This window comes from Carettochelys insculpta, chromosome 17 (assembly GCF_033958435.1).
Source record: "Carettochelys insculpta isolate YL-2023 chromosome 17, ASM3395843v1, whole genome shotgun sequence".
Classification (NCBI taxonomy): domain Eukaryota; kingdom Metazoa; phylum Chordata; order Testudines; family Carettochelyidae; genus Carettochelys; species Carettochelys insculpta.
This window is the reverse complement of record NC_134153.1, coordinates 21,414,702-21,438,958: the sequence shown is the minus strand read 5'-3', so window position 1 is coordinate 21,438,958 and position 24,257 is coordinate 21,414,702. Positions and strand designations below refer to the sequence as shown.

The 24,257-nt window shown below is 43.9% G+C and overlaps 2 protein-coding genes and 1 long non-coding RNA gene across 15 annotated transcripts in view; 1 reads left to right on the top strand and 2 right to left on the bottom strand.

Moving 5' to 3' along the window:
* The window catches only part of EYA2 (EYA transcriptional coactivator and phosphatase 2), a 172,817-nt gene extending 166,107 nt beyond the window's left edge, over positions 1–6,710 (top strand). For all 8 annotated transcript variants that reach the window (XM_075011582.1, XM_075011580.1, XM_075011584.1 and 5 more), the window contains one exon: positions 2,601–6,710. In XM_075011582.1, coding sequence (XP_074867683.1) covers positions 2,601–2,681 — 81 coding nt within the window. In that variant the 3' untranslated portion in view covers positions 2,682–6,710. The remainder of the gene's footprint in view (positions 1–2,600) is intronic.
* LOC142022089 (uncharacterized) overlaps positions 1–12,364 on the bottom strand; it is a 78,113-nt gene extending 65,749 nt beyond the window's left edge. For 3 of the 4 annotated variants that reach the window (XR_012647854.1, XR_012647853.1, XR_012647852.1), the window contains exons 1-2: positions 12,197–12,364; positions 6,703–6,906 (exon numbers count right to left, since the gene is read on the bottom strand). This is a non-coding gene — a long non-coding RNA (uncharacterized LOC142022089). Of the gene's footprint in view, positions 1–6,702; positions 6,907–11,770; positions 11,973–12,196 lie in introns of those variants that run through there. The other variant, XR_012647855.1, reaches the window with a different exon arrangement.
* Positions 12,365–15,992: 3,628 nt separating this feature from the next.
* The window catches only part of ZMYND8 (zinc finger MYND-type containing 8), a 97,964-nt gene continuing 89,699 nt past the window's right edge, over positions 15,993–24,257 (bottom strand). For all 3 annotated transcript variants that reach the window (XM_075011320.1, XM_075011321.1, XM_075011322.1), the window contains 4 exons: positions 23,623–23,862; positions 23,301–23,458; positions 21,893–21,982; positions 15,993–17,457 (listed from right to left, as the gene is read on the bottom strand). In XM_075011320.1, the coding sequence (XP_074867421.1) occupies positions 17,356–17,457; positions 21,893–21,982; positions 23,301–23,458; positions 23,623–23,862 (590 nt within the window). In that variant the 3' untranslated portion in view covers positions 15,993–17,355. The remainder of the gene's footprint in view (positions 17,458–21,892; positions 21,983–23,300; positions 23,459–23,622; positions 23,863–24,257) is intronic.

The window sequence follows — 24,257 nt, the reverse complement described above, 5'->3', positions numbered from 1 at the left end:
ATGCAGCACACTCAGCTCGGCTGCAGCATGGCGCGTCTCCAGCAATGGGGTGGCTCGCATGTGGCAGCTCCAGCAGTGGCTCTGGTGAGTCACCGGCAGTTTCTGCAGGGGGGAAGGTGCCTGGCTGGGGGTGGGGGGCAGCACGTGGTGGGGGGCGCCTAGCTCTGGGGATGGTGTGGTGATTGGTGAATTTCTTTTGGATGTCACTGAGCTAGACACCCAAGTTGAACCTCTTATCCTATACAGATGCAGTTAAAGTGGTGCAGTCCCCCTAGTGTAGACACAGTTAAACATATTTGCATATGGGAAGGAGAGGAAGCTAAAGTTAAGATAGGGTCATACTTCTGTGATCCACATTGGAGAACAAGAGTTGGGTACAGACTGTCCTCCAGGGCTCCTCACCTTATGTGGATAGCAGCAGGTCCCACCTCTTGGAGTTGGGGCAAGATGTCAGGGTGAGGAAGTAGATGGCACATATAAATGTTTTCCAGGTGCAGTTTGGAGACAGACCTGCAGGTTTGTGAGGGGTGACTGGAGAGCTTTGTGATGCAGCAGCCAGTATTGAGCTCCAGAGGGCCAGGTGTGGGCAGAAACATCTTCCTGCAAGACTTGTTTGAGAAAAATGAGAGAAGCTAGAGGAAAGCTGCATTCACCTTCCAAAGCACACAGAGGATGGGTGGGAGGAGGCCATGTTGAGTGATCAACCCCATGAACTGGCCGTGTGCTGCAGTGTCCTCTGATTGTAGTACAGGAGGGCTCAGATTCTGGTGGCATCAGTCAGGACCATCCTCTGGTGCATCAAAGGGAACTACTCATGCACGTGAAGCTGTGGGCTGTGCTAACAGGCCTGTTAAGAAATCTTCCCCTGGGGTGCCATTGCAGACCTGGCTGCTGAGAATAGTTCCAGGTCCAAAGGAGGACGTAGTAGAAGACTGGCAGCTCACTGATCAGGAGAGAGACATCTCAGGTGGAAAGAGAGAATTGCTGCTGCTTATTTCAGCACCCTCAGAGATGGTGGAGGAAGGCATGGTGCATGCTAACAGATGGCAGACTACAAGCACTGAAGCCTCTGCAAGGCGCAGAACACATGGACCTGGCTACAGACAGACTAGATCCTGTTTGTTCTCTCCCGGGGGTAGACTCAGGACACCTCTAAAGACCCAGTGCAATTCTGGCTAAAAAGAACTCTAGGTTCATCTGGAAGCTAGCCAGTATCCTTGGGGTTAGGCTCAGAGTGTTGAACTGGTGTTACAGCATGGACAAGACTAGCTAGTTAATCACCAGTGCACTCTTTCACAGGGAAAGGCACCAGTGCAGCCTGGTCCACCTCCACAGCTGGTCAGGCACCCTGTCCTCCAGATCAATCTAATTCTGTAGAGAGGAGTGAACAATAGCACACAGGTACACATCAAGATAGACTAATGGACCCGCAACGCCATTGAATGGTGTGGTGTGTGACTAGGAGGAAGCCAGTCTGGCAACTCTCTCATCTTTCAGGACAGAGCTCTTGACCCAGGAGGCTGCCAAATAAATGGAATGGCAAGTCTTCACCCATACCAGGTCTCCCAGGTCATGAGAAGCCACTTCATCAGTATATAACCAGGAGGTTATCCTATAACTGCTTGGTGCAAGATTTCTTGCATCTTCTTCTGAGCTAGCTGATACTGAGTTAAATGGACCCCTGGCCTGATGTCATATGTCAATTCCTATCTACCTGTGGATTTGTTGTAAGGTTTCTCTTTCCTGCGAAGTGAACTGTAATTGTTATAAGACCAATGGGGAGATGGCAACACAAAGGTGGGTTTAGAGCCTGAAGCAAGTCATATTACAGGAAAGGATTGCAAACTTTGTGGAGAACCTCTATCGTGTTGCTAGGACAGCTATTGCTATGGATTTTAGGGACCAAGAAGGAGCAAGATTTTGTTTTTGAAGAATATTCTCATTATAGAAAACTCACACTAAATGTTGTGGGGGAAAAGCGAAGTAAAGTTTTTAGCATATTACAGTAGAAAGTCTCTGTAGACATCCAGAAATTTGTCCAGCCCCCCTATTTCTTCTGAAGCATTAGAATAGACCTCTTAGGAGTTGCAGCTGACCCCTGTACTTCTCCTGAGACATGAGGAGTAAAGGAGGTAGATGGAATAATCTCTCCTGTTGACCTTCTTCAGTAGGGTCAGCCAAGTAAGCCAAGGACAGATATGTCTATTTCAGCCATGCAGTTAAGATAACTAGAATTGCATATCTGCAGTTGACTTACTTCGCCTAGAGTACACATAGCCAGACTCGGGAAGTTCCTGCTGTTTCCAGCACTTTGCACGGTGTTCTAGTCTCTACAGAGACATACACCTGCCAACCCCCCATCTTTTATTTTATAAGATGATCCTGCGTTTCTGCAACAGTAGTGTGAGTTGATGGCTATGGGTGTAACATATCCTACTGCTCAGGGAGAAAACCATAACATGTTTTTTGTGTTTGAGGCACCTGATCCAATATGATTTGTGATGCAGGAGCCAGTATTGAGGCATGAGCCAATGTGCACCACCAGGAGATTGAGGCACATGATCTTTGTGTTTAAGAAATGTATTTTGCTTTCATTCCAGCACAATATGCCATTCTGGAGAATTTCCTGCCATGCTGACCTGGAGGCTCTCAGGCACGCCCTAGAACTTGAATACTTGTAGCAGACACCAACATCTCAGCACTGGGCAAGCGTCATTCAGAGAGACATCAGCTCAACCTATTTTTTTGGTGTTTTATATAACTGATACTACACAACTGCAATTGTTTTACTTAAAGTGGAACCCATTCAATGGAAATCTTTAAGAATCTGCATCAGGATATCCAGTGTATCAAATCCTTCTTCCATTGGTTGAAGAGGAAAACCTTCAGTCATTCAGTAGGAAGCCTGCAGTTCTATGGCTAAAATAGATTTAGAGCTGAAACTGAACTCTCGGCTGTTTTTTGCCATCTGAATGACTTTGATACAGACAAAATACTTAAAAGTCCTGGGTCTACTTGTCAGTTTTCTTTTGGAAAGAGGAAAAAGGACACAGCACGGAATTTTGGGCATGCTCACTGGACTCTTCAGTACATCATGTGGGACTTTCTGAAAATAAGAGTGAAATGGTTGGGGGTTTTGTATTTTTTTAATTTATGAACTAATCTCATTACTCTGGGTATTAAGCTCTGTACCTGTGTTCTTATCTTCTTTTGGGTGGGGAGGGAAAGGGGGCTCTAATTTAATAAGTCTTCTCCACGATAAACTCTGTGGACAATCATATTGTGTACATTAGTATTGAGGACAATTGGGATTGTTGGTAAGAATTATAGCTGTTTTTTAACGTGATTTAGAGGATACGTGGACTGTGCATGTGTCTAAATGGTGCCTTATGCTGCCATCTTCTTTTTGGCAGGTGGGGAGAAGTAGTTTGTGATGAATGAAAGGCATTAAATAAAACTACATTTACATTTTGGGGGAGTAGAACACCTGCCTTCTCTTCTCTCCAGGCATTGTCGGACCTACCAGATATGCAGAATCCTTGCTTTCCCTCTAAGCAAGAGGTGGACTAAGAGAACTTTGATTGGAGATGCCAAGATTAAAGTCTGTGGGAGCTCCCTTTGATGGCAGGGTGAGGCGTAAAGACAATCACCTAAGTATGTTAAGTGCTAGGGAATTTGGCCTACAAACAACTTTTGTTCATCTATCAAGGGAAGATAAACATGCAAGCAAATATTACAGCTCAACACATTTATTTTTGTCAAAAGTAATGTAAATAAATGCATATGCAAATTAGATCCAGACTACAGATTCCTGCGGGGGTGCCTTTGCAATCATCAGTATCAAATTTTTTGGCTCCCTGGGCTTGGATAACTTTCAATTCACTATACAGATTTTATAATTGTTTCTATTACAGTAGCAGCTTGAAAACCCAGTCAAGGATCAGGAGCCCATAGAGCCAGGCTCCCTACAGACATCTGACAAGAAATGCAGCCTCCACCCCAGAGAGGCCACAATCTGCTTATCATATGGGATGCCACTGGTGTGCAAAACAAATAAATGGGAGTCAATGTTTTATTGTTACTGTTTCCTCCCAACCAACAAAGTTTAGCAGATGAGAAATCAGAGTCTGCCCCTTACCTAACCCATGCCAGATGGGAGTAATTTGTAGGTTTCACAGGAGGAAGATTTAGAATAAGGCTGTATGGGAAACGATTAAATGTCCAATTCTCCAAAAGAGAGACAGTATAGCAGAATGTACAGTGTCTCCATATCAATACATCTTTTTTACTATTTGTACACAGCTGTGAAGTTAAATCAGTTTTAAAGATACAAGAGTTACAGCTATACAGCCTGAGACTCTCGAAACATCCGCTTCAGGAAATAAAAATCCGTTGCCAGTGTAGAGAGAGGGAGTTCCTGTAGGGTGAGTGTGGAGTACTGACCACAGAAAAATTTAATTTCAGCATCTGGCTCAAAAGTAGCAGCCTCACAGCATCTGCAAAATGTGTTATCTACACTTGCCTACATTAGTCAGGGAGGGGGAAAAAAGTTTGTTGGGGTCGGCATAAAACAAAGTGTGAATCTCCAGCAAAGGCTTGCTGAGAGAGGGAGTGTAGGACAAAGCAAAGTCCTTCTGCACTAGGTTTGGCCGGCACAAAGAACAATTGAATTTGGCCACAAAACTAGCACTAGAAACCTGAGAAATTGGGGCTAGGGGGAAAATCTGACTGACAGGCTCCAATGAGATAAATACAAGTGTGAGTAAAACCTCGAAAAGGCAGTGGCTCTGGGGAATTGTGGGCCACTGACAGACAGCCAACCTGCTGCTTTTAGGAACTTGCCAATCAACTGTTTCTCATGGAATTCTACAGCATTGGCTGGCTCATTTTACCCAATAGCTCATTCTTTCTGAAGCAAATTAGAGACTCTGCTTTCTGAACATGTTCAGACAGTCTCAGGCTCACTTACGTGCTTGTGGTTTTCCTTCCCTACACCTTCCATTACCCCCTAGTCTCTCCACTCCAACAGAGTTCTAGGATCTGGCTTCTCTAATATTAGTACATGCATACCCTTACTTTCCCCATGCATAGTGCTGTGTATAATGGCGCTACACTCATTCATTGCTCTCCTAGCTAGCTGCGTCCATTGCTGCTATTCCTCTGTAACATTGAATGACATATGCCAGCAAGAACACTGTTGTGCTGCACACCTGGCATGCTACCAGCTTTCAGGCATGGAGTGACAGGTGGCCCCCCTCATCTCCTCACTAAAAAAGGCAACCTCAGTCTTCTCTGGCTGAGGGAATCTAGGCTTTGTGCTGCAGCTAGCTGGCTACCTAAATACATGTCAATCCTGCATTAGCAGCTGGAAATTTCTATACCCCAGGCACATTTCAGACTACTGTTTGTAGTCACGTTTAAAAATATTTTCAAACATTTTAGCAGCCTAAGGGCACTTTCTAAACTAGGCCAGAAACCACGTTGCGGCAGCCATGATGTGAACAGGTCCTGTAGGCCACCTCTGAGTACCAAGTGAGCAAACTGAGCCTTGCATAAAAGGCACATTGATATTACAAATAAAGGACTGTTAATCACAGCCTCCCCACTTAGAGGGATCAGTGCTTCTCCCTCTGAACCAATCACATAAGCTTTTTTATGGGAGAAGTAAAAACAAGACAGTGAAAGATACCATCTGTCGTATATGGTAGGTTATATTCTGGCCTCTTGGGACTTGAAGGGGACTATAAGCATTGCAGAGTATGGCCAGTGCTGTCACCACTGACTTGTCAACATTTCAGGAGCAAACCAGCTTTCCAAACAAAGGAGAAGAACAAATTGCCCTAAGATGTGACTTGTTCATCATTAGCTTGCAATTCCAGAGGAACCATTTGAACCAAGCCGTGTTCCTGTTACTGTGTAGTGCACTCTATTTAGAAGACTTTGTATCTTCTCATCTACTGTTAATTAAATAATCATTTTCATATTAATCGTCATTCCACAGCCCAAACTTAAACTTTAAAGAAAATAATGTTCAAAATTTCTTGTAAGAGGCAAGGAGAGCCCCTTCTCAGATGTCCATCACTAAATGAAGGCCATGCATCTGAGGAAGTGGGCTCCACCACAAGAAAGCTTATGTCCAAATAAATTTGTTAGTTTTAAGGTGCCACACGACACATTGTTTTTATAATATTTAACTAGTCTATCAGGGTTATTGTAGTGGAGTGATAACCCCATTTATAGTTAAGATTGAAATAACATACTATTAACTGGGGAGCTGTTTAAAAGCAAGCAGGAATAGTTAGCTGTATAAGCATACATACACTGAAGACCCAAAGCCCTGTAGAATGCCATAGAGAGATTACCATTGATTTCAATGAGTAATGCCTCAAAAGAGTCACATTTTGTAGATTCAGAGGCCAAGGCATTTGCATAAGTACCAAAATAATTTTTTACATCAAGAAGAAAGTTCTTTTCAGTCCATGAATTGCAATTGTCTGATCATTAGTCAGCTTTATTTTAAACTGGACACAGGCTTTATAATAGGAACACACTATAGCATTCTAGAGGTAGTGACCAACATGCTACAGCCTCAACACAGTTCTCTTGTGTTTAGGAGCCACTACCATTAGCATTTATAAACACAGAAATAAGTATTTTTAAGTAAATAGTGACCACAGTGATGCAGAGCAGCACCTCCCTTACCTCAAGCCTCATTAAGGTTCTCAGAGTTTTTGAAAAGAAAGCTGTCCAGTTCAAGCTTGCATTATGATGCTACTGCAGCTAAGGGCAATAATTCACGTTACGTAGTTTGGGTGCGATGAAAGTTGTAAATGCTGACGTATTGTAGGTGTTTTGCTGAATCTTTTGTCTACCAGAGCAGCACAGGTCCTGCAGGACTGTAACAGACTTCAGAAACACTATAATTAAAATTAAATAAACTACTTTTGACAACTATGTTACCATTTGTAATCCAAACAGACATTACTAGGGCTGCATTAATTCCTCCTGCTGTGTTAAGACCAGTAAAGTATTATTTAATTAGTGCTTTCCTTCTTTTCTGTCTGGCTGGTAATTTATGCCTCAGTCACCCCTATTTTCTTTCTGATGGGCCTTTCTTTACCTCATTATTCTTATGTCCACATTCTGTAGATTTCAGTGAAACCAGGATTTCACAGCAAAACTTTCACTAACTTCAATAGGGTGCAGGGCTTCACCTCAGACAGTCAAGTGACACATGGGATATCATGCAAAAAAGAGCCATTACACTAAGTGTGCACAGGCTTTCACTATTATAAATCAATAAGAAATCCCTTCTTCATCCTTGCTTTATTCTGGTGTTTTACTTGCATACCATGATTCTAAACATGAATACTAGTGTTTTAAAACAAAGATGCTAAGTTTCATAGCAAGCATAGTGTGTGTGTTAGGGCATTTTGTAGAAACGAATATACAAACAGAACAAAGTCTGGTCAATTTTCACCTTTTCTCACTGTTTATTAATATTTTCTTTGGAAAAAAAGCACAAGAGTAGCATGTGCAGCTGTGACAATTCTGTTCTTAACAATGGACAGCACCAGTTGGCCTCATTAGAAGGAGCTGGGGGAGACATCAGTAACTAGCCAAACTGTCACCAATGGGAAGTGTCATCTTGTCTGTAGAACTATGTATGATAAAAGTGCAATTAAAAGTGCAAGAGCTGGAGTGCAATAGTGAGATACTCAGCTCTGCATGGGCCCAGCAGGCAAACCTGGAGTCCACAGTCTCAGAAAAACAAGATTTCAGGTGTTTATTTTCCTGTTGGCTACAGGAGGGGAACCGTAAGCAGAAAAGCCTGCTTTCCCACCTCCTGTCAAACACTGCCTTTGGCTACATCATAAATCAGCACAAGACAGCCATTGTCAACCCTCTCCCTTGCTCTTTCTTTTGCCCATGCCACTCCTCCCAGGTTTACATTTTCATTTATTGCTGTAATCCCCTTGTCTCTTCCCCCACCATCCCACATCAGGCAACAGCCCCTCTCCCCCCCGCCCCCGCCATCACCTTTGGTTTCTTCTCCCACTTCAATGTTTGTTCCCCCTTGTTGGTTATACGCAGAATAACCTCTTAACCCCAGAACAAAAAGCCCCCCAAGCCTGTTATTGAGATGCTTTTCACCAAAAAGCCCCCAAGCCTGTTGTTGAAATCCCTTTTAAAGACCCACTTCTTCTGTAAGCCTCACAAACACTCAACTGCTGGTTTTCTCAAACAGACATGCTCAGGATCTGTCTGAAGAAATTAGAGAGGCTCTCTGTCTGGCAAGATTTGAGAGGTTCCACCACAGTGTGGACAAAGGGAGGCAGAGAAGTAGAAAAGAGCATGAAAAACTGCCCTGCCCTGCTCCAACAGCTACCAACCCCTGCCTCCTCTGTGATAAGATTGCAGCTCCAGAATCTGACTAATCAGCTATCAATGGCCTCACAAATAGGGTGACATAAGGGTGACAGGTGCTTCCTAGAGGTGAATGCCTGGCTGTGTAAATGGTGTCACCAGAAGGGCTTTGGCTTCCTCAACCACGGGATGCTATTCCAGGAAGGAGTGCTAGTCAGAGATGGCGTTCACCTTTCGAGGAGAGGGAAGACCCTATTTGGACACACACTGGCTAACCTTGAGGCGGGCTTTAAACTAGGTTTGATGGGGACAGAGAAGCAAAGCCCAAAGGTAAGTAGAGAATATGGAGACCTGGGAGATGGGCTGGAAACGGGAGGGAGCACGGGCTATAATGGCAGAGAAAAAGGAGGGTCAGGGCAAAACTGGGTGGCAGGATCAAATCAATATCTTAGATGCCTATATACAAATATAAGAAGTATGGGTAATAAGCAGGAAGAACTGGAAGTGCTAATAAATAAATACAACTATGATGTTGGCATCACAGAAACCTGGGGGGGAAATACACAGTTGGATGTGGTATGGAAGGGTACAACTTGCTCAGGAAGGATAGACAGGAAAAATGGAGGAGGTGTTGCCTTATATATTACAAATGTACACACTTGTCCTGAGGTGGAGATGGACATAGTAAACTAATATGTTGAGAGCCTCTGGATTAAGCTAAAAGGGGTAAAAAACAAGGATGATCTCTTGCTAGGAGTCTACTACAGGCCACCTACCCAGGTTGAAGAGGCGGATGAGGCTTTTTTTAAACAACTAACAAAAGCATCCAGGGCCCAGGATTTGGTGGTGATGGGGGACTCCAACTATCCAGATATATGTTGGGAAACTAACACAGTAACCCAGAGACTATCCAATAATTCTTGGACTGCACTGGAGACAACAGTTTATTTCAAAAGGTTGAAAAGCCTACCGGGGGAAGCTGTCCTACATTTGATTTTAAGAAATAGAACTGATTAAGAATCTGAAAGTGGAAGGCAGCTGGTGTGAAAATGATCGTGAAAATGATAGAGTTCACAATTTTAAGGAAGGGTAGAAGGGAGAAGAGCAAAATAGAGACAATGGATTTCAGGAAGGCGGATTTTGGTAAGCAGGGTCCCGTGGGAAGCAAGACTGAGGGGAAAAACAATGAAGGAGAGTTGGCAGTTTTTCAAAGGGCATTATTAAGGGCCTAAAAGCAAGCTATTCCACTGCGTAAGAAAGATAGAAAATATGGCAAAAGACCGCCTAGGCTTAACCAGGGGATCTTGCATGATCTCAAAATAGAAAAGAAATCATATAAAAAATGGAAACTAGGACAAATCAAAAAGGATGAATACAGGCAAACAACACAGAAATGCCGGAGCAAGATCAGAAAGGCAAAGGTGCAAAATGAGCTCAAATTAGCTACAGGCATAAAGGGAAACAAGAAGACTTTTTATAAATACATTAAAAGCAAGAGGAAGACCAAGGGTAGTGTAGGCCCACTGCTCAGCGAGGAGGGAGAAACAGTAACGGGAAACCTGGAAATGGCAGAGATGCTCAATGACTTCTTTGTTTTGGTTTTCACTGAGAAGTCTGAAGAAGGAATGCCTAACACAGTGAATGCTAGTAAGAAAGGGGCAGGTTTAGAAGATAAAATGGAAAAAGAACAAGTTAAAGATTGGGGCTACTATAAGGTGGGTGCAAAACTGGCTGAATAACCATACTCAGAGAGTAGTTATTAATGGTGCTTAATCCTGCCGGAAATGTATAACAAGTGGGGTTCCGCAGAGGTCTGTATTGGGATCGGTTCTGTTCTATATCTTCATCGACGATTTAGATGTTGGCATAGAAAATATGCTTATTAAGTTTGCAGATGATACCAAGCGAAGAGGGGTTGCAACTGCTTTGGAGGATAGGGTCAACATTCAAACTGATCTGAACAAATTCGAGGAATGGTTTGAAGTAAACAGGATGAAGTTTAATAAAGACAAATGCAAAGTGTTCCACTTAGGAAGGAACAATCAGTTTCACACATACAGAATGGGAAGCGGCTGTCTAGGAAGGAGCATGGCAGAAAGGGATCTAGGGGTTATAGTGGACCACAAGTTAAATATCAGTCAAAAGTGTGATGTTGTTGCAAAAAAAAAAGCAAACATAATTCTGGGATACATTAACAGGTGTGTTGTGAACAAGACACAAGAAGTCACTCTTCTGCTCTGCTCTACTCCGTGCTGGTTAGGCCTCAGTTGGAGTATTGTGTCCAGTTCCGGGCACCGCATTTCAAGAAAGATGTGGAGAAATTGGACAGGGTCCAGAAAAGGGCAACAAGAATGATCAAAGATCTAGAGAACATGACCTATGAAGAAAGGCTGAGAGAACTGGGCTTGTTTACTTTGAAAAAAAAGAAGATTAAGGGCGGACATGATAGCCATTTTCAGGTACCTAGAAGGGGGTCATGAGAAGGAGGGAGAAAACTTGTTCTTCTTGGCCTCTGAGAATAGAACAAGGAGCAATGGGCTCAAACTGCACCAAGGGAGCTTTAGGTTGGACATTAGGAAAAAGTTCCTAACGGTCAGGGTGGTCAAACAGTGGAATAAATTGCCTAGGGAGGTTGTGGAATCTCCATCTCTGGAGACATTAGAACACATTAGATAAATGTCTATCAGGGATTGTCTGGACAGTACTTGTCTGGACAGTACCTGCCCATGAGGGCAGGGGGCTGGACTCAATGACCTCGCAAGGTCCCTTCCAGTCCTAGCACTCTATGAAGATGTCCTACGCGTTACAGAGTGACTGACAAGCAGAGACAAACCCACACACACATCTCACAAAACAAACCAGTCATGTAGCACTTAAAACACTTACGGTGGCGTATTTTGTTAGCAGACAGACTAAGACGGCACCCTCTCTGTTACGCTTCCGCACCCCTCTACAATCGGGAGTAGGGCTGAGCTACACAAGTGCTCCTACTACGGCTTTGGTAACCCCCCCGCCCCCCCGCAACAGGCCCAGCCCTGGATTGACACCCCCCCCCCATGATAGTAGACTGTTACCCAGATTTCTAGTATGAGTCGCCCCTCCAGTCCCTTTTAACTCCCGCCAGTTTAATTCCCCCATTTAGCCACATGATGGCAACAACGCTCCACCAACAGCCCCGGCCTGTGAGACCTCCCCCCGCCCCGCCCCGCCCCAGCCCCAGCCCCAGCCGCCGCCACCCCAGAGAGCCCGAGTGGCAGGGGCCGCCACATCCGCGCCCAACCTAGCGCAGCGGCCCATTTGCGCGCTGCTGCTGCGGGGCGGGACGGGACGGGACCCGGCAGCGGCAACCGCGGATCCACCCCCCGCGCCCCAAAAAAGAAAAACAAAACAAAAAAAAACCCACCACCTTTAGCCTCGCCTCAGCCCCGCGCCCACAAAGGAGCCGGCGGGCAGGAGCCGGGCGCTCCCGGAAGGGAGGCGGAGGCTGTAGGGCGCTGCTCCACGCCGGCTCGTGACCCGCGAAGGGGGTGCCAGGAGGGTCCGGCCTGGCCCAGTGGGGGGCGGGTAACGCGAAGCCTGTGAGCGGTGCCGTGGGGGGAACTGCTCAGTTCTGCCCGGCAGCTGCCTTGGGCGAAAGCCCGGCGGGGGGGGTAGGAGGGGCTGGGCCAAAATGTCACCGCACTCGCTGCGCGTAGGCTTGCAGCGGCGGGGCCGTCCTGAGGGGACGGGTGGGTCCCCGGGCGCGCCACACCCCCCCCCCCATGGCCCAACCCTTCATCCCCCTGACCAGCGATTACCCGGGGGCAGCAGCGGCGGGAGGTTAAATTACCAGCCAGAGCAGGGTGCCGCTCCCTTGGCGCTGGGCGGGGAGGTGACCGCCGCCTGCCCTAGGTAATCTGCCCGCCTCCTGTCCTAACGCCCGCGGGGGCTGCTGGCGTGATGCTCCCCTTCCCGCCTATGGCCGGTGGGCGTTGTATGGCCGGCTCTGGTACGTGCCACCCCGCGCCAGGGCCTGTGGGCGGGTCTGAGCCTCTGCTGCCTTTCAAGCTACACGCGCCCAATCCTCCCTCCTTGCCCTAGGCCTCCACTTAGCGCCCCCCCCCCCGCCAACTTTCGCTAGGCTGGGACAGGAGCGAGGCACGCAGGAGGGCGCCAGCAAGGAGCGAGTCAAGCGCTGGAGTAGAGGCGGCAAGGTGTGGCAGGGGATTTGGGTGCAGGCGGCGGTTGTGACCTGGGGGTGGGTGAGTGCAAACTCCAGCTGCTTGGTGCTAACGCTAGCCAGCCACCGGGCTGGGCCAGCATGTCTGGCTCCTGGGCAGAAGGTTTGGGGGGGCGGGGCGGGGGCTGGCTTTGTGTTTTGCCTGTATCTTTAGGTGCTACCCCTGCGCCTTCCACTGGCCACTGTTCATGGCTAGTGGGCGCGATGGAGCCAGTGCTGAGGGTCAGGGCAGCATGCTGTGCTCCTGTGCTGAGAAGCCAGACGTGGCTGCTTCCAGGAGCCACAGAACCAACGCCCATGTTTTTGACTTGGTGTGCTGGTGGAAAACTGGATACCTGCTAAGAGTAGAGTCTTAAGAGGACAGCATGTGGGAGGGGGAGCATAGTCGCTCCTAAAAGACACAGCTGTGTCTGCAAGCAGGAATGCAGGGAAGATCTGATCTTTCTCCCTCACACCAGGGCTATGTCTACATTAGCCCCTCCCTTTTGAAAGGGGGATGCTAATGAAACACTTAGGGATATCCTAATGCGGTGCTGCAATGAATATGCAGCCCCTCATTAGCATAATAACTGCTGCAGCTCTTCAAAAGTGCTGCTTTTGATCACAGGTGGCTGATCTACATTGGGGTCCTTTTTGAAAGGACCCTGCACACTTTGAAGTCCCTTTATTCTTATTCTCTGGCTAATAGACTGTTTCATGGAGCTGCCTGGTGTCCATCACAATAAAGGACAACATACCCACATGTAAAGTATGTTCATTCTTTTCTCACTACAGTGCGGTTGTGCTTTGCAGGCACAAGGAAATGAAGCCCTGGATACACAAATTCTGTTTTTGATGTCAAATGCTGTCTTATTTGAACTGCCATTAGAAGTATGTCTCTGTCTGGGGAACTGCATTGATGGTTTGTGGCTGACTAAACAACCCCTAATGCAAGTACTGAAATGCAGCCATGTCTGGAGTAAAGTAGTCCAGAAATTTGACCATGTCTTATACCACAAATTGAATTTAATGGGGAATTTAAGTAGCTAACTTATTGGCCAGCAATGTCCCTGAAGCTGAGCCCTTGGGAAGCCTCTCAGGAGTTGCTCAGCAGAGCACCCACAACCTGTGTTTCTACTGTGATGTACCTTTGCACCTGCTTTGATGCACATAAAATTTATTGCACTCCTGGATGAAAAAAATGGAGGGAACACCATGTCACTAGAACTACATTTCTGATTGTTGGGGAACATTCCATATAATTTTAATGAGATGTTCAACACCTTGGTTTTACCTTATAAAAGATTGCAACTTCAGCAATGCCCCACACCTCCGTCTTCTCTTGCATTATGTGAAGGCGCTGAGTCAGTACGGACTTGGTCCACTAGTGCCACCTATGAATTACCCATACCACTTTCTCTGCTGGTGGATTCCTTTCTCCACATACACATCTGGGTGCTTATACTACACCCATTAATATGGCAAATGAACACCTATTGAAGCGGGTGCTTGGAGTAATAAAACTAGGGACTAGGTTGATGTCCCTTTCACCAAATTTGGTTTAATTACAGTTTAGAGCCATCATAGTTCCTCTTTAGATGTAGTCCTCAGTTTTGCCCCATTCTTTTCCAGTTGCTGTCAAGAGTTTCTGCTTCCTGTGATAGAGCTCTGAGAAGGGAAGAACTCTGGATTTGTGTTCTAGCCAACTCGGATTTATTGCCCCCTCATCTTACTGAGAAAATTGGGTACAACCTAGATAGTATCTTAACGTATGCCACGACAAACAGGAAGTAACAGTTTCTGCTAATTGTACTGATCTGCATTGCTTTGCGTGCTTTAGGTCTGTATTAGGAAGTTTCTTCCAATCTTAAAGCACAGTATCCTATATATGGGCCATGGCAGAATTGAGCGCTATGTTGGGGGTCTCAGAACATCCTCACATTTGGGACCTTGTCTGTACTACAAATGCATTGTTGGTATAGCTATACTTGCACAGTCCCAAGCAGAAGAGTTTTTCTACCTGCATAGTAAGCCAGCTCCCCAAATAGTACTAGCTCTGCTGATAGAAACACACTTCTGCCAGCCCAGTGGTATATACACGGAGGTTTTTGATGACATAGCTATGTCAGCTAGGGAATGTGTTCCTTTTTTTCCCTCATTCCCCTGACTAACATAGGTATGCCAACCCAACTTTTCACTAGAATGGCCAGACCTCCTCCTTTCACACATTAGCAGGAGATGGCAACAATAAGGTCTTTGTTCAGTAACAGTTAAACATGAAATCTACCTGTCACTAGGGGGGAAAAAAAGAATGTCCCTACTTCATATGAACTAACATAGGCTAAAATATTAGTGAAGACAAAGAAGTTTGTAGTTTCAAAATGTTAGCAAGTTAATTTAAATTTATATGGTAGCTTAGAATATACCTTGACTAGCTAATACACTCCTATTTCTGGAACTTTACAGTATTATCAGTCTTAAGCAGTTAAAAATCATGAGATGCCCCAGAACACAAGATTGACTTTAAAACAAATTTCTATGCTCCATGTGGAGTACAAGGGTTAAGTAACAGTAGTAGTAGTAATGTGGGAGTGGGTCAGACATTGGCCTTGTTTTTTGAGACGGGGTGGGGGGAAGGGGTGTCACTTTTTATTAAAAAAAGTGGCTAGTCCTCGTAGTCTCAAAGAAAAGCTTTAAAAAGTCTGTGGAAACTACAACTAGTTGAATGTAAAATGCTCAGGCATTTGAACGAGTGCTGGTGCCTGCAGCCTTCATTACAGATGAAGGTCACTGCATGTTTTATGGATAGTGGTCCCTAATTCAGTGAAAAAAGATACAGGTTGAACCTGTCTTGTCCAGCACCTTCTGGACCTGGCCATTGCCGGATGAGAGAATTTGCTGGATAATGGGAGATCATTATTGTCTAGCACATTACCAACATTTTCACCGTTTACTGGGCTCTTAGAAGACATTTAGGGATAAATTATACCTAAATAACAGCACAATAAACAGACCGGTGGCTGCAAACAAATTTCAAAGGATCACCAGAAACCTGGCCATGCCCAAGATAAGTGCTCATCCGGCTAACTAAAATCATTTCAGATTATGGATGTTGCTAGAGGAGGGAGTTCTCTATTAGAGAGGTTTGGCCTGTATAGATCTTTGTTCTCATTTTGGGCAGGAATTGGTTATTAAGAGATCTGGCTGCTTGACCAATTTTAAGATCCTACAAGAGGGAAATTTCCATGATCTGGATACTGTGCAGAAATAAACATTCATCCAGATAGTAGGAAACTGGACATCTAGGAACACAAACCATTTTTCTAAACCAGTTTAATAAAAAATTGTGACGATATCTGAAAAACTGGGGAAACCCAAAGTAGCATATGCCACCCATCTCAGTCACAAAGAAACACAATAATCAAAAAGATATTTAAGTTTAATACAAATTTTATACAAAGAAAATGTGAAAAAATACTTCCATATGCTAAAAGCAATTATGCTTCACAAATAAGGCCAGCTAGGCTATTTTTGACACAACTGCAATTCACGAATATTCTGTTCTCAATTTTTTCTTCTAATACTTCTTTTTTCCTCTAATGTGGGTAACTAGCTGGAGACTGTACAAACCGCATCCTTTTATAAACAATGGGGGAAATCAACATGACTAAAATGTACAACAAAATGTACTGGAATGATATAATACAATTAATTTTCTCATATACATACATCACCTTTTGTTTTGTTCAATGCTTTTGTTTTATACAACATACAAAATGGTACTACAGTATAAGTGTAACAGACAGAATTTTCATGGGTTACTTTCTCTCATACTGTACTGTTTCATGCTTACATAAAAACATAAATTCCATCATATAAATTAATACATGCTCTAGCCCAGCATCAAAAGTCCGTTGCCCATGTTTCCTGATACATAGTCTTCTCCAAATCAAGTTCTTGTTCCATTTGAAAAGCATTTCAAAGTTCTTTAGAGAGGATTTTTTAAAAAACTGAACTATGAAACATAGAAAAAAATCCACTTCTCACATATCTGACACTATTGATCAGAAATCAGGTTACCAAATAGTTGGTATTATTCTTTCTATTCTTCTGCTGTTAGGCTGAATGAAATTTAAGCTGGTTTCCTGTAAACAATATCATTTTTAACAGTCTGCCACTGTAAAAAAAGCAAACAAAAACACCCTATTCGTGTATTTCAGGTCCACAAATTGGAAATTTCATAATTTGCCTAATAAAATGAATTTTTAAAAAGTACATTTTCAACTTTAGTTGCACATAAAGAAATTTTAATTGAGTTTCAAAGTGCACAATTGTTTTCATCCCCAAATGCAATTAAGATGATCACGTTCTTAATAACTAAAGAAAAGTGATTTTATGTGGAACTGCAGTTCCTTAACTCCAGTTTTCAATGTTCGTTCATGATAAGGCTGTTTTAATCTTTCCTTTACCAACATCAAACACTCTTTATAAGTTAAAGTCAATACAAATATAAAAAGGAGATGGTACTCTAATTTTAATGACATCCACAAATTGTACATTATTTACAATCAAAGCATAGATTTAACATGGATCTTACCTGTCCTTAGCTTTTTAAAGCCAGTGCTAATGCTTTACATTAATGTAGTGTAGTTAATGCTTTGTATACATATACAAAGCTAAAGTCTGAACCTTTGAGGTTAATCCAAAGAACTGTGTTTATTTTCACATTTCTATTAGACAGATTTTATTAATTATTTATTCCAACAGTCGCCTGGGCTTCTTGTTTATAGTTAGACTCTTCGTACTTGGACTGGCATTGTGGTCTGAACATACTGAACTCCAGTTCTCATTGCCACTGTCCCAGCAGAAGGACTTACCACTACAGGAATGGTCTGTGAATTAAAACCAAGCAAAACACATATTGTTACATCAAAGATCACAGTCACACCACCACAGAAATAGAGCCCGTTATTTTCCAGTGAAAAACTAGAAGCAAGATCATTTAGTCAGGATTTATCAGCTTTTTGCCTCACAAAAGGCAGACTCTAAAATCTCTTCAACTTCCTTACAGCCAGGTAGGCTACACACAAGCCTCAAAACTTCATTGCACCATGTCTCACTTCTGATAAATAAAAATTACTACATGACTCCAGCAAAGGGCATGGAAGCCTGAGCTCACCTGAGCCCACTGCCCTCAGGAAAGTGGGGGGCCTGCAACCTGGGCTTTGTTACCCCAGGCTTTGGATGTGATGGTGGGCCTCAGACTTTGCCCCTGGATCAATGTTCCTCTAATTTTTCCCACCTGAGTGGAATGAATTTTGTTGTGTGCACCAACAGAGGTAATGTGTGACATTACATTCATACTGGTACACATAACATTCAAGTGTTGGGGTGGGGCCAAAGGGTTCTGAGTGTGCTGCAGAAATGTCAGGGTGTAGGAGTGGGGGGGCCTCTGGCTTAGGGTGTAGGCTCTGGGGTAGGGATAGGGCTAGGGTTAAGGGGCTCAGGGCTGGAATAGGATTGAGATGCAAAGGGCTCTAGCTGGGGGTACAAACTGTGGGGTGGGGCCAGGGATGACAGGCTAAGGGACAGTGAGTTGGGGTACAAGGGCTCTGCCTGGGATTGCAGACTCTGGGGTGGGGCTGGGGTGCAGGAGCATGTGTTGGAGGGTGGGGTGCAGAGCCAGGCCAGGGCATGGAAGCTCTGGGTTAGCCTGCTCTGGCTATGGCAGGAGCCAGGCAACCCAGACCATGGCAGGGGGCTCCTCCTTGGCCAGGTTGTCCTGCCTGCAGCAGGGGAGCTGCTCCAGAGTTACCCACACTGTGGTTGCATTTGTGGTGGAGGGGAGATGCCTGATTCAGGCCATCCCTCCTCCAGCCATTAGGATGGAGGCTAGTTTGGTGGTGTGGCAAGTGCCTTGAGTGTCTGCACAGGGATAAGCAGGCAGCTAGGGAGCCGCACAGCTTACAGGGAACTTAGCAAATCTAAAATCAGCCCTGGCACCTCCATGAATATGGGGATGCAATCCACTTTTGGGTCCCAAACCACAGTTTGTGGACTGCAGTTACACACAGATACAAGGTCAGGTGGTTCCTACAGATACTGTAAATACTCTCCCTGTTCTTGAAGGATCCATGTCTCAGCAGTTAACCCATCCAGTGGTACATTTACCAACCTAATACATAAGGGGACTGTGAAAATCCTTTGTTGTTTGGAAAAACATATTTGTGACTAATCAAACTGGAATATAAAACACGAGTTTACAAATGCATTTAGGGCTTCATGATTACATTGATGCTGTTCTCCCCAGAAACTGTCTCTCTCATCCTCTCCCCATACACATGCTTAAGCACAGGTGAGAACTGAAAATATATGTTTTGGTAAAAACAATAGTGTATATATAATACCCCAAGTTTAGTTTGCGCAGATCAATCAATCAATAACAAAACCGTACTATTACTGGGAGCTGCCTTTTGCCATGCTAGGCTTTGTCAGCACTATCTCTTGTTGATAAAACTTTCTGCGTGGAACAAACCCACACCCTGATCCATAAAAGTTTCATTAGCAAAAGCACTGGTGTGGGAAGTGCTACATCAGCAAGAGAGCCTCTTCCTATGACACAAGTAAGGTTGTTCTTTAAGGGTGGTTTACTTATGAAAGCAGGATAGTTCTCGTCTGCCAGCAAAGAGCAGCTACATGGGAGTAATCAGGATGACTTTAGATGTGCAGAGGGCTTATTGGAAGCCCTTCAGCATAAGGACCCTCAAAATGATACAGAACAAGAAACAGGCTGTGTCTGCTAACGAGACTGACTGTCTATCCTAGAAACCTTACAGTGGCACAGCAGTACTGCAGCAGCTGAACCATTAAGGTCTCCTGAATAGCTGCTTTATGCCAAGAAAAGTGTGGGTTTTTCTTCTTCACACCACCAAGTGACAAAACCTGCGAGTGTAGACACAGCCTGTGCCAGCATATGCTGGTTGAACCAGTAGCACAGACACAGCCTATATCAATGGAAGGAATTTTTCCATGAATGTAGGAACACCACACATCTCTGAATGCAATTAGCCACTTTGATGGAAGCATTCTTTCACTGACTTATCTACAAGAGGGGTTAAGATGGCACAGCTACGTTGGGTAGTGTGGGTTCTTTCACACTCGATGGATGTAGCTATGTTGACCAAACTTTTAAATGTAGGCAAGCAGAGAAAGCCATCAGAAAACTGTCTAGTAGTAGTAAATAAGGAACTTAAATATGCTAGCTGGATCTTTTTAAAATATATGTTTAGATGGGAGTAATCCTAACTGTTAATCCCTGTTCTACTGATCAATGTGTGATGTGCGTGAAGACACCTTAAGTGTGTCATGTGTTGAAGTTATTTCCTCAAAGAGGTCAATTTTCACTTAAGCCTCTCTAACTGGTCTCCACAAAATTACACATTTGTGCAAGATCAGGCATTAGACTATTTAAAGCATATGTGGATGTATTAGTACACACAAGTTGTTTGTACCTGTGCAGAGAAGATACAAGTATGTGCACACACAAGCAAGCACCTACAGTCTTTTACGGCTTTCAGATTCTTTTTGACTCAAGTCACATACATGCTCCATATCCAGTATGTCAGTACTGGAAAATTATCAGCATTCCTTGAATGCTCAAGAAAGGCCAATTTAGTATACTGGAGCACTGGCATTTTTCCACAAAGAAACTAACAGTCTGATGCCTGAAGTCTGACTTTAGAACAGTTACTCTTCTCACTGGTGTTGGGAGCCCCTCAGGGCCAGTTTTGTGATGGTTCTAAGTACCTTCTTACGTGGTGCTAAATGTTCTTAACTGCGATTAATGACATTGCTGTTGGGAAGTTTTTTGTTGTATTTTTAATTCATGACAACCAGCCAAAATATCCTCAGAATGACAGAATTAATGGATAGGATATGATGACTGTGCAACATTATATAAAGAACTACAAATAACTTCTATAATAAAGCACCCATCAATCATTGAATCATATAATAGAATGTGAGGACTGGAAGGGACCGTGAGAGGTCATTGAGTCCAGCCCCCTGCCCTCATGGCAGGACCAAATACTGTCCAGACCATCCCTGATAGACATTTATCTAACCTGTTCTTAAATATCTCCAGAGACGGAGATTCCACAACCTCCCTAGAGAATTTATTCCAGTGTTTGACCACCCTGACAGTTAGGAACTTTTTCCTAATGCCCAACCCAAACCTCCCTTGCTGCAGTTTAAGCCCATTGCTTCTCGTTCTATCCTCAGAGGCTAAGAAGAATAAGTTTTCTCCCTTCTCTCTATGATACCCTTTTAGATACCTGAAAACCATTATCACGTCCCCCCTCAATCTTCTTTTTTCCAAACTAAATAAACCCAATTCTTTCAGCCTTTCTTCACAGGTCATGTTCTCTAGTCCTTTAATCATTTTTGTTGCTCTTTTCTGGACCCTTTCCAGTTTCTCCACAAGGAACTAATCCAGCTACATGAAGACTGGCTGAGTTACTTTGACTTTCAAACCAACCACCCAAACATAAGAGGCTAAGAGTCAGATACTAGCATTTTTCCCTTTTTGCATGAAGAACTTCAGCTGAGATTCCACACTGAACTCAAATGCAAAAATAGGGAGTATTAGATGGAATTAAACGAGAGCTATGTTAGGAAACTTTAAACATTAAATGGAGCTCAATTCTATCTCAGCTCTGGTTGACTTCACAGGGAGAAAATTGAGTGCCCTTGGCACAATCTGTGTGGAAAAAGAAAAATACCATTGACACAGATATCATTCCCTCTCTTGGTAAGACAGGTTCTGATGACCAAGGCCACATATGAGACATAATACTGATAAATGCAGATTACCTACACCATCTGCCTTCACAATTACTGCCGTGTTAGGCTAGAACTCTCCTACAGCAATATTATAAAAAGGTCCTTAGGATACTACTGGAAAAGATGTTACATTACATAAATGCTGTACTTAGCATGACATCCTGGTCACAGAGCCAAAATAAAAAAGGGTAAACAACTTCAAATTTTAATGCAGAAGACGGGCTGGCTATTCTTAGGGCCTTAAGTATATGCCCAGTGACTTTTCCCAGTTCTTTGTAATAACCAAATGATGAAAATGGAAGGCATGACAGAGATGGAATGTTGCACAGCAAAATAAGGCATTTTGCACTGCAAATTGAGACTTGATACCAGTGAATTCATATCCTGATAGAGCAACTGACAGGAAATGACCCCCATAAGATAGTGAGCTATTTTAATGCCAGGAACAGTTATATTGCAGACGTTAAAGGATGATGATGTACTTACAATTGTGGGTTGAGTAGTTGGAATATAGGTGGTGGTCTGCGGTACCTGGACCAGTTTTATAGGCTGGTTGCTTGTCACACCTGTTGCTATCTGCAGAGACAGCACAGGTAACCTCAGTAAAAGTCTCCGCTTTTACATAAATTCCGCCTAATTTATTATTACTATTGTAATATGAAATTTATGTTGGATGTTGTGTTAAAATTTGCATCTTAATGAATTCACAGGTTATGTTTGTTAATAAAACAAAATTCAGATTATGAACATGATCAATGTGCACAGCATGATGTTTCAGGTAGAACGACTGTGTGAAAGAAATTCTAAATTTATAAAATGGAACATTCCATGGCAGAAGTCTTAGGTAAATGACTCCCTTCAATACCTCTAACACCGCATGATAAAGATACACAATGTGTACAGACATCAACTGAGCCAGTGAAGCTCAATAAAGTTCACCACAGTTTCACCAATACATTCAAGTGAAACACACACTCTGCCTTTTCCTCTCCTCAGATATGGTTTCACCCCAAGTTACTCCCTTAGAAACCACACCAAGCCTGGAGATGTTATTCCAGATGTTACCAATGATACCAGAAACGAACAGAGGTTCTCTAGTGCACCATGCTTCCCACTCTAAAGGACTAGCTCAATGAGACATCATGCTGGAATCACAATACATTACAACATAGTATTTTCTATTTTTAACATTTTTGAAAACTGTCAGTGAGGCTTAAACTGAAGAGGAGGAAATGGGTGTGGGGAGATATTGCAAGGGGCCAGCCCCCAATAAAGCTGTTGCTTTAATAAATCTTGACAGGAAAGAACAGCATTACTGTTGAAGTGGCTATTAGTCAAACCCTGCCTATAAAGCGGAATCTTTATTATAGACATTTATGTTGAATATGCAGTGATGGAGCCTTTGCATCAAAGTACCAGCTCAACCTTGCCTGCAGACCACTGTCAGAGTAGATGGCAAGGAGGATTTCATGCTTGCATGGTGCTCTCTTAACTGTAGATCCAGCAGTGTCTGTGAGTGCAGCAGTCAGTATTGCTCAGCCCAGAAGGCAACTGTATCGTATTTGAAACATCCAGACCAGAAGCAACACTGATGGGCCCTGGTGAGAGACACGTCCAGTCCCCCTGGTCTGGAAGGATGTCGGGTCAACGTGAGGTCTTACTGGGGATGAGTGGAGGGGAAGGGTGATCCTGGAGGATATCCTGCTTCTCTCCCTCCAAATGGATTAGTTTTGCAAAGATGGAGGAAAAACAGAATTTCCCACCTCACTCACAAAATGACCCATTAGAAATGTACAAGGGGTCCAAAATAACTGATGTCCCAAGGATTCCTTAGGCTCAGGTTTAAGAGAAATCAGACACATTCTTAGGCTGAAGTGACTGCAGTGATACTCACTGTAACACAGTCTTTGTTTTTATCAGCTGCACTGTCCTTTTCCTTTGGGGCGCTGGCTGTTTCTGTGGGTGGAGGCTGTGTACTGGAGCTGGGCTGGGACGATTTATTTAATGTTTCTGAGCTAATTTCAGTGTCTGTTTCTTGTTGCGTTGCAGTAGCTAAAATAAATAAATAAAAAAAAGCTTTATGCAACAGCCATTGGCAACGTCTAACAATCCACACTCACCCCTCCCACTGGTGCATCTGTTCACACATAAAGACACCTGTCCTGTATTTCCTCACTCTGAGCAGCCATAAGGTAGGCTTCTGACAGGCAGATTACCTGACTGCGTGCAGGATTTCATATGCTCAGGCCAGTGAGCTTGCTGGCAAGGGTAGTCACAGTAGCTGGTATTCCAACAGCAGTAGAAGATGGCCTCTTTCTTGCAGTTTGCACACCATTGCTTCTTCTTGGTTTCATCCACAGCTTGCTGCTTCTCCAACTCCAGCTGCTTCTTTACTTCAGCTATCAAACGATCACGTTCCTGCTCTAGACTTTGCCGCATCTCCGCCATGGTCAATTCTAGTTGAGACGCAAAGAAAGATGCGTCAGTATTTCTCCCATTCAGGTGCAAATTACCCGGCTCAAAGAGTTAAAAATGAAATTGCAAATACACAATATACTTTCACTGTATATCTCAGATGGGGCCATTCTCACCTGTATCTGTTCATGATTAGAAAGTGTCTTCCTCTTGGAGCTATTCATTTTTATCTTCTATTAAATTTATTATTTCTATTGCAGTTAGCATCTAGCTGCCTCAGTTGTGCTATAAGCAGTAGGAAGATATACCCTCCAGCTGCTACAGCTGTCTTGCACATTTTTTTGGCTTCAGTTTTGGCTTTTGGCATACTGTTCTCTGAACTAATTTTCAACAAATAAACATGACCATAGAGCACTCCTTCCTCCCACAAACAAAT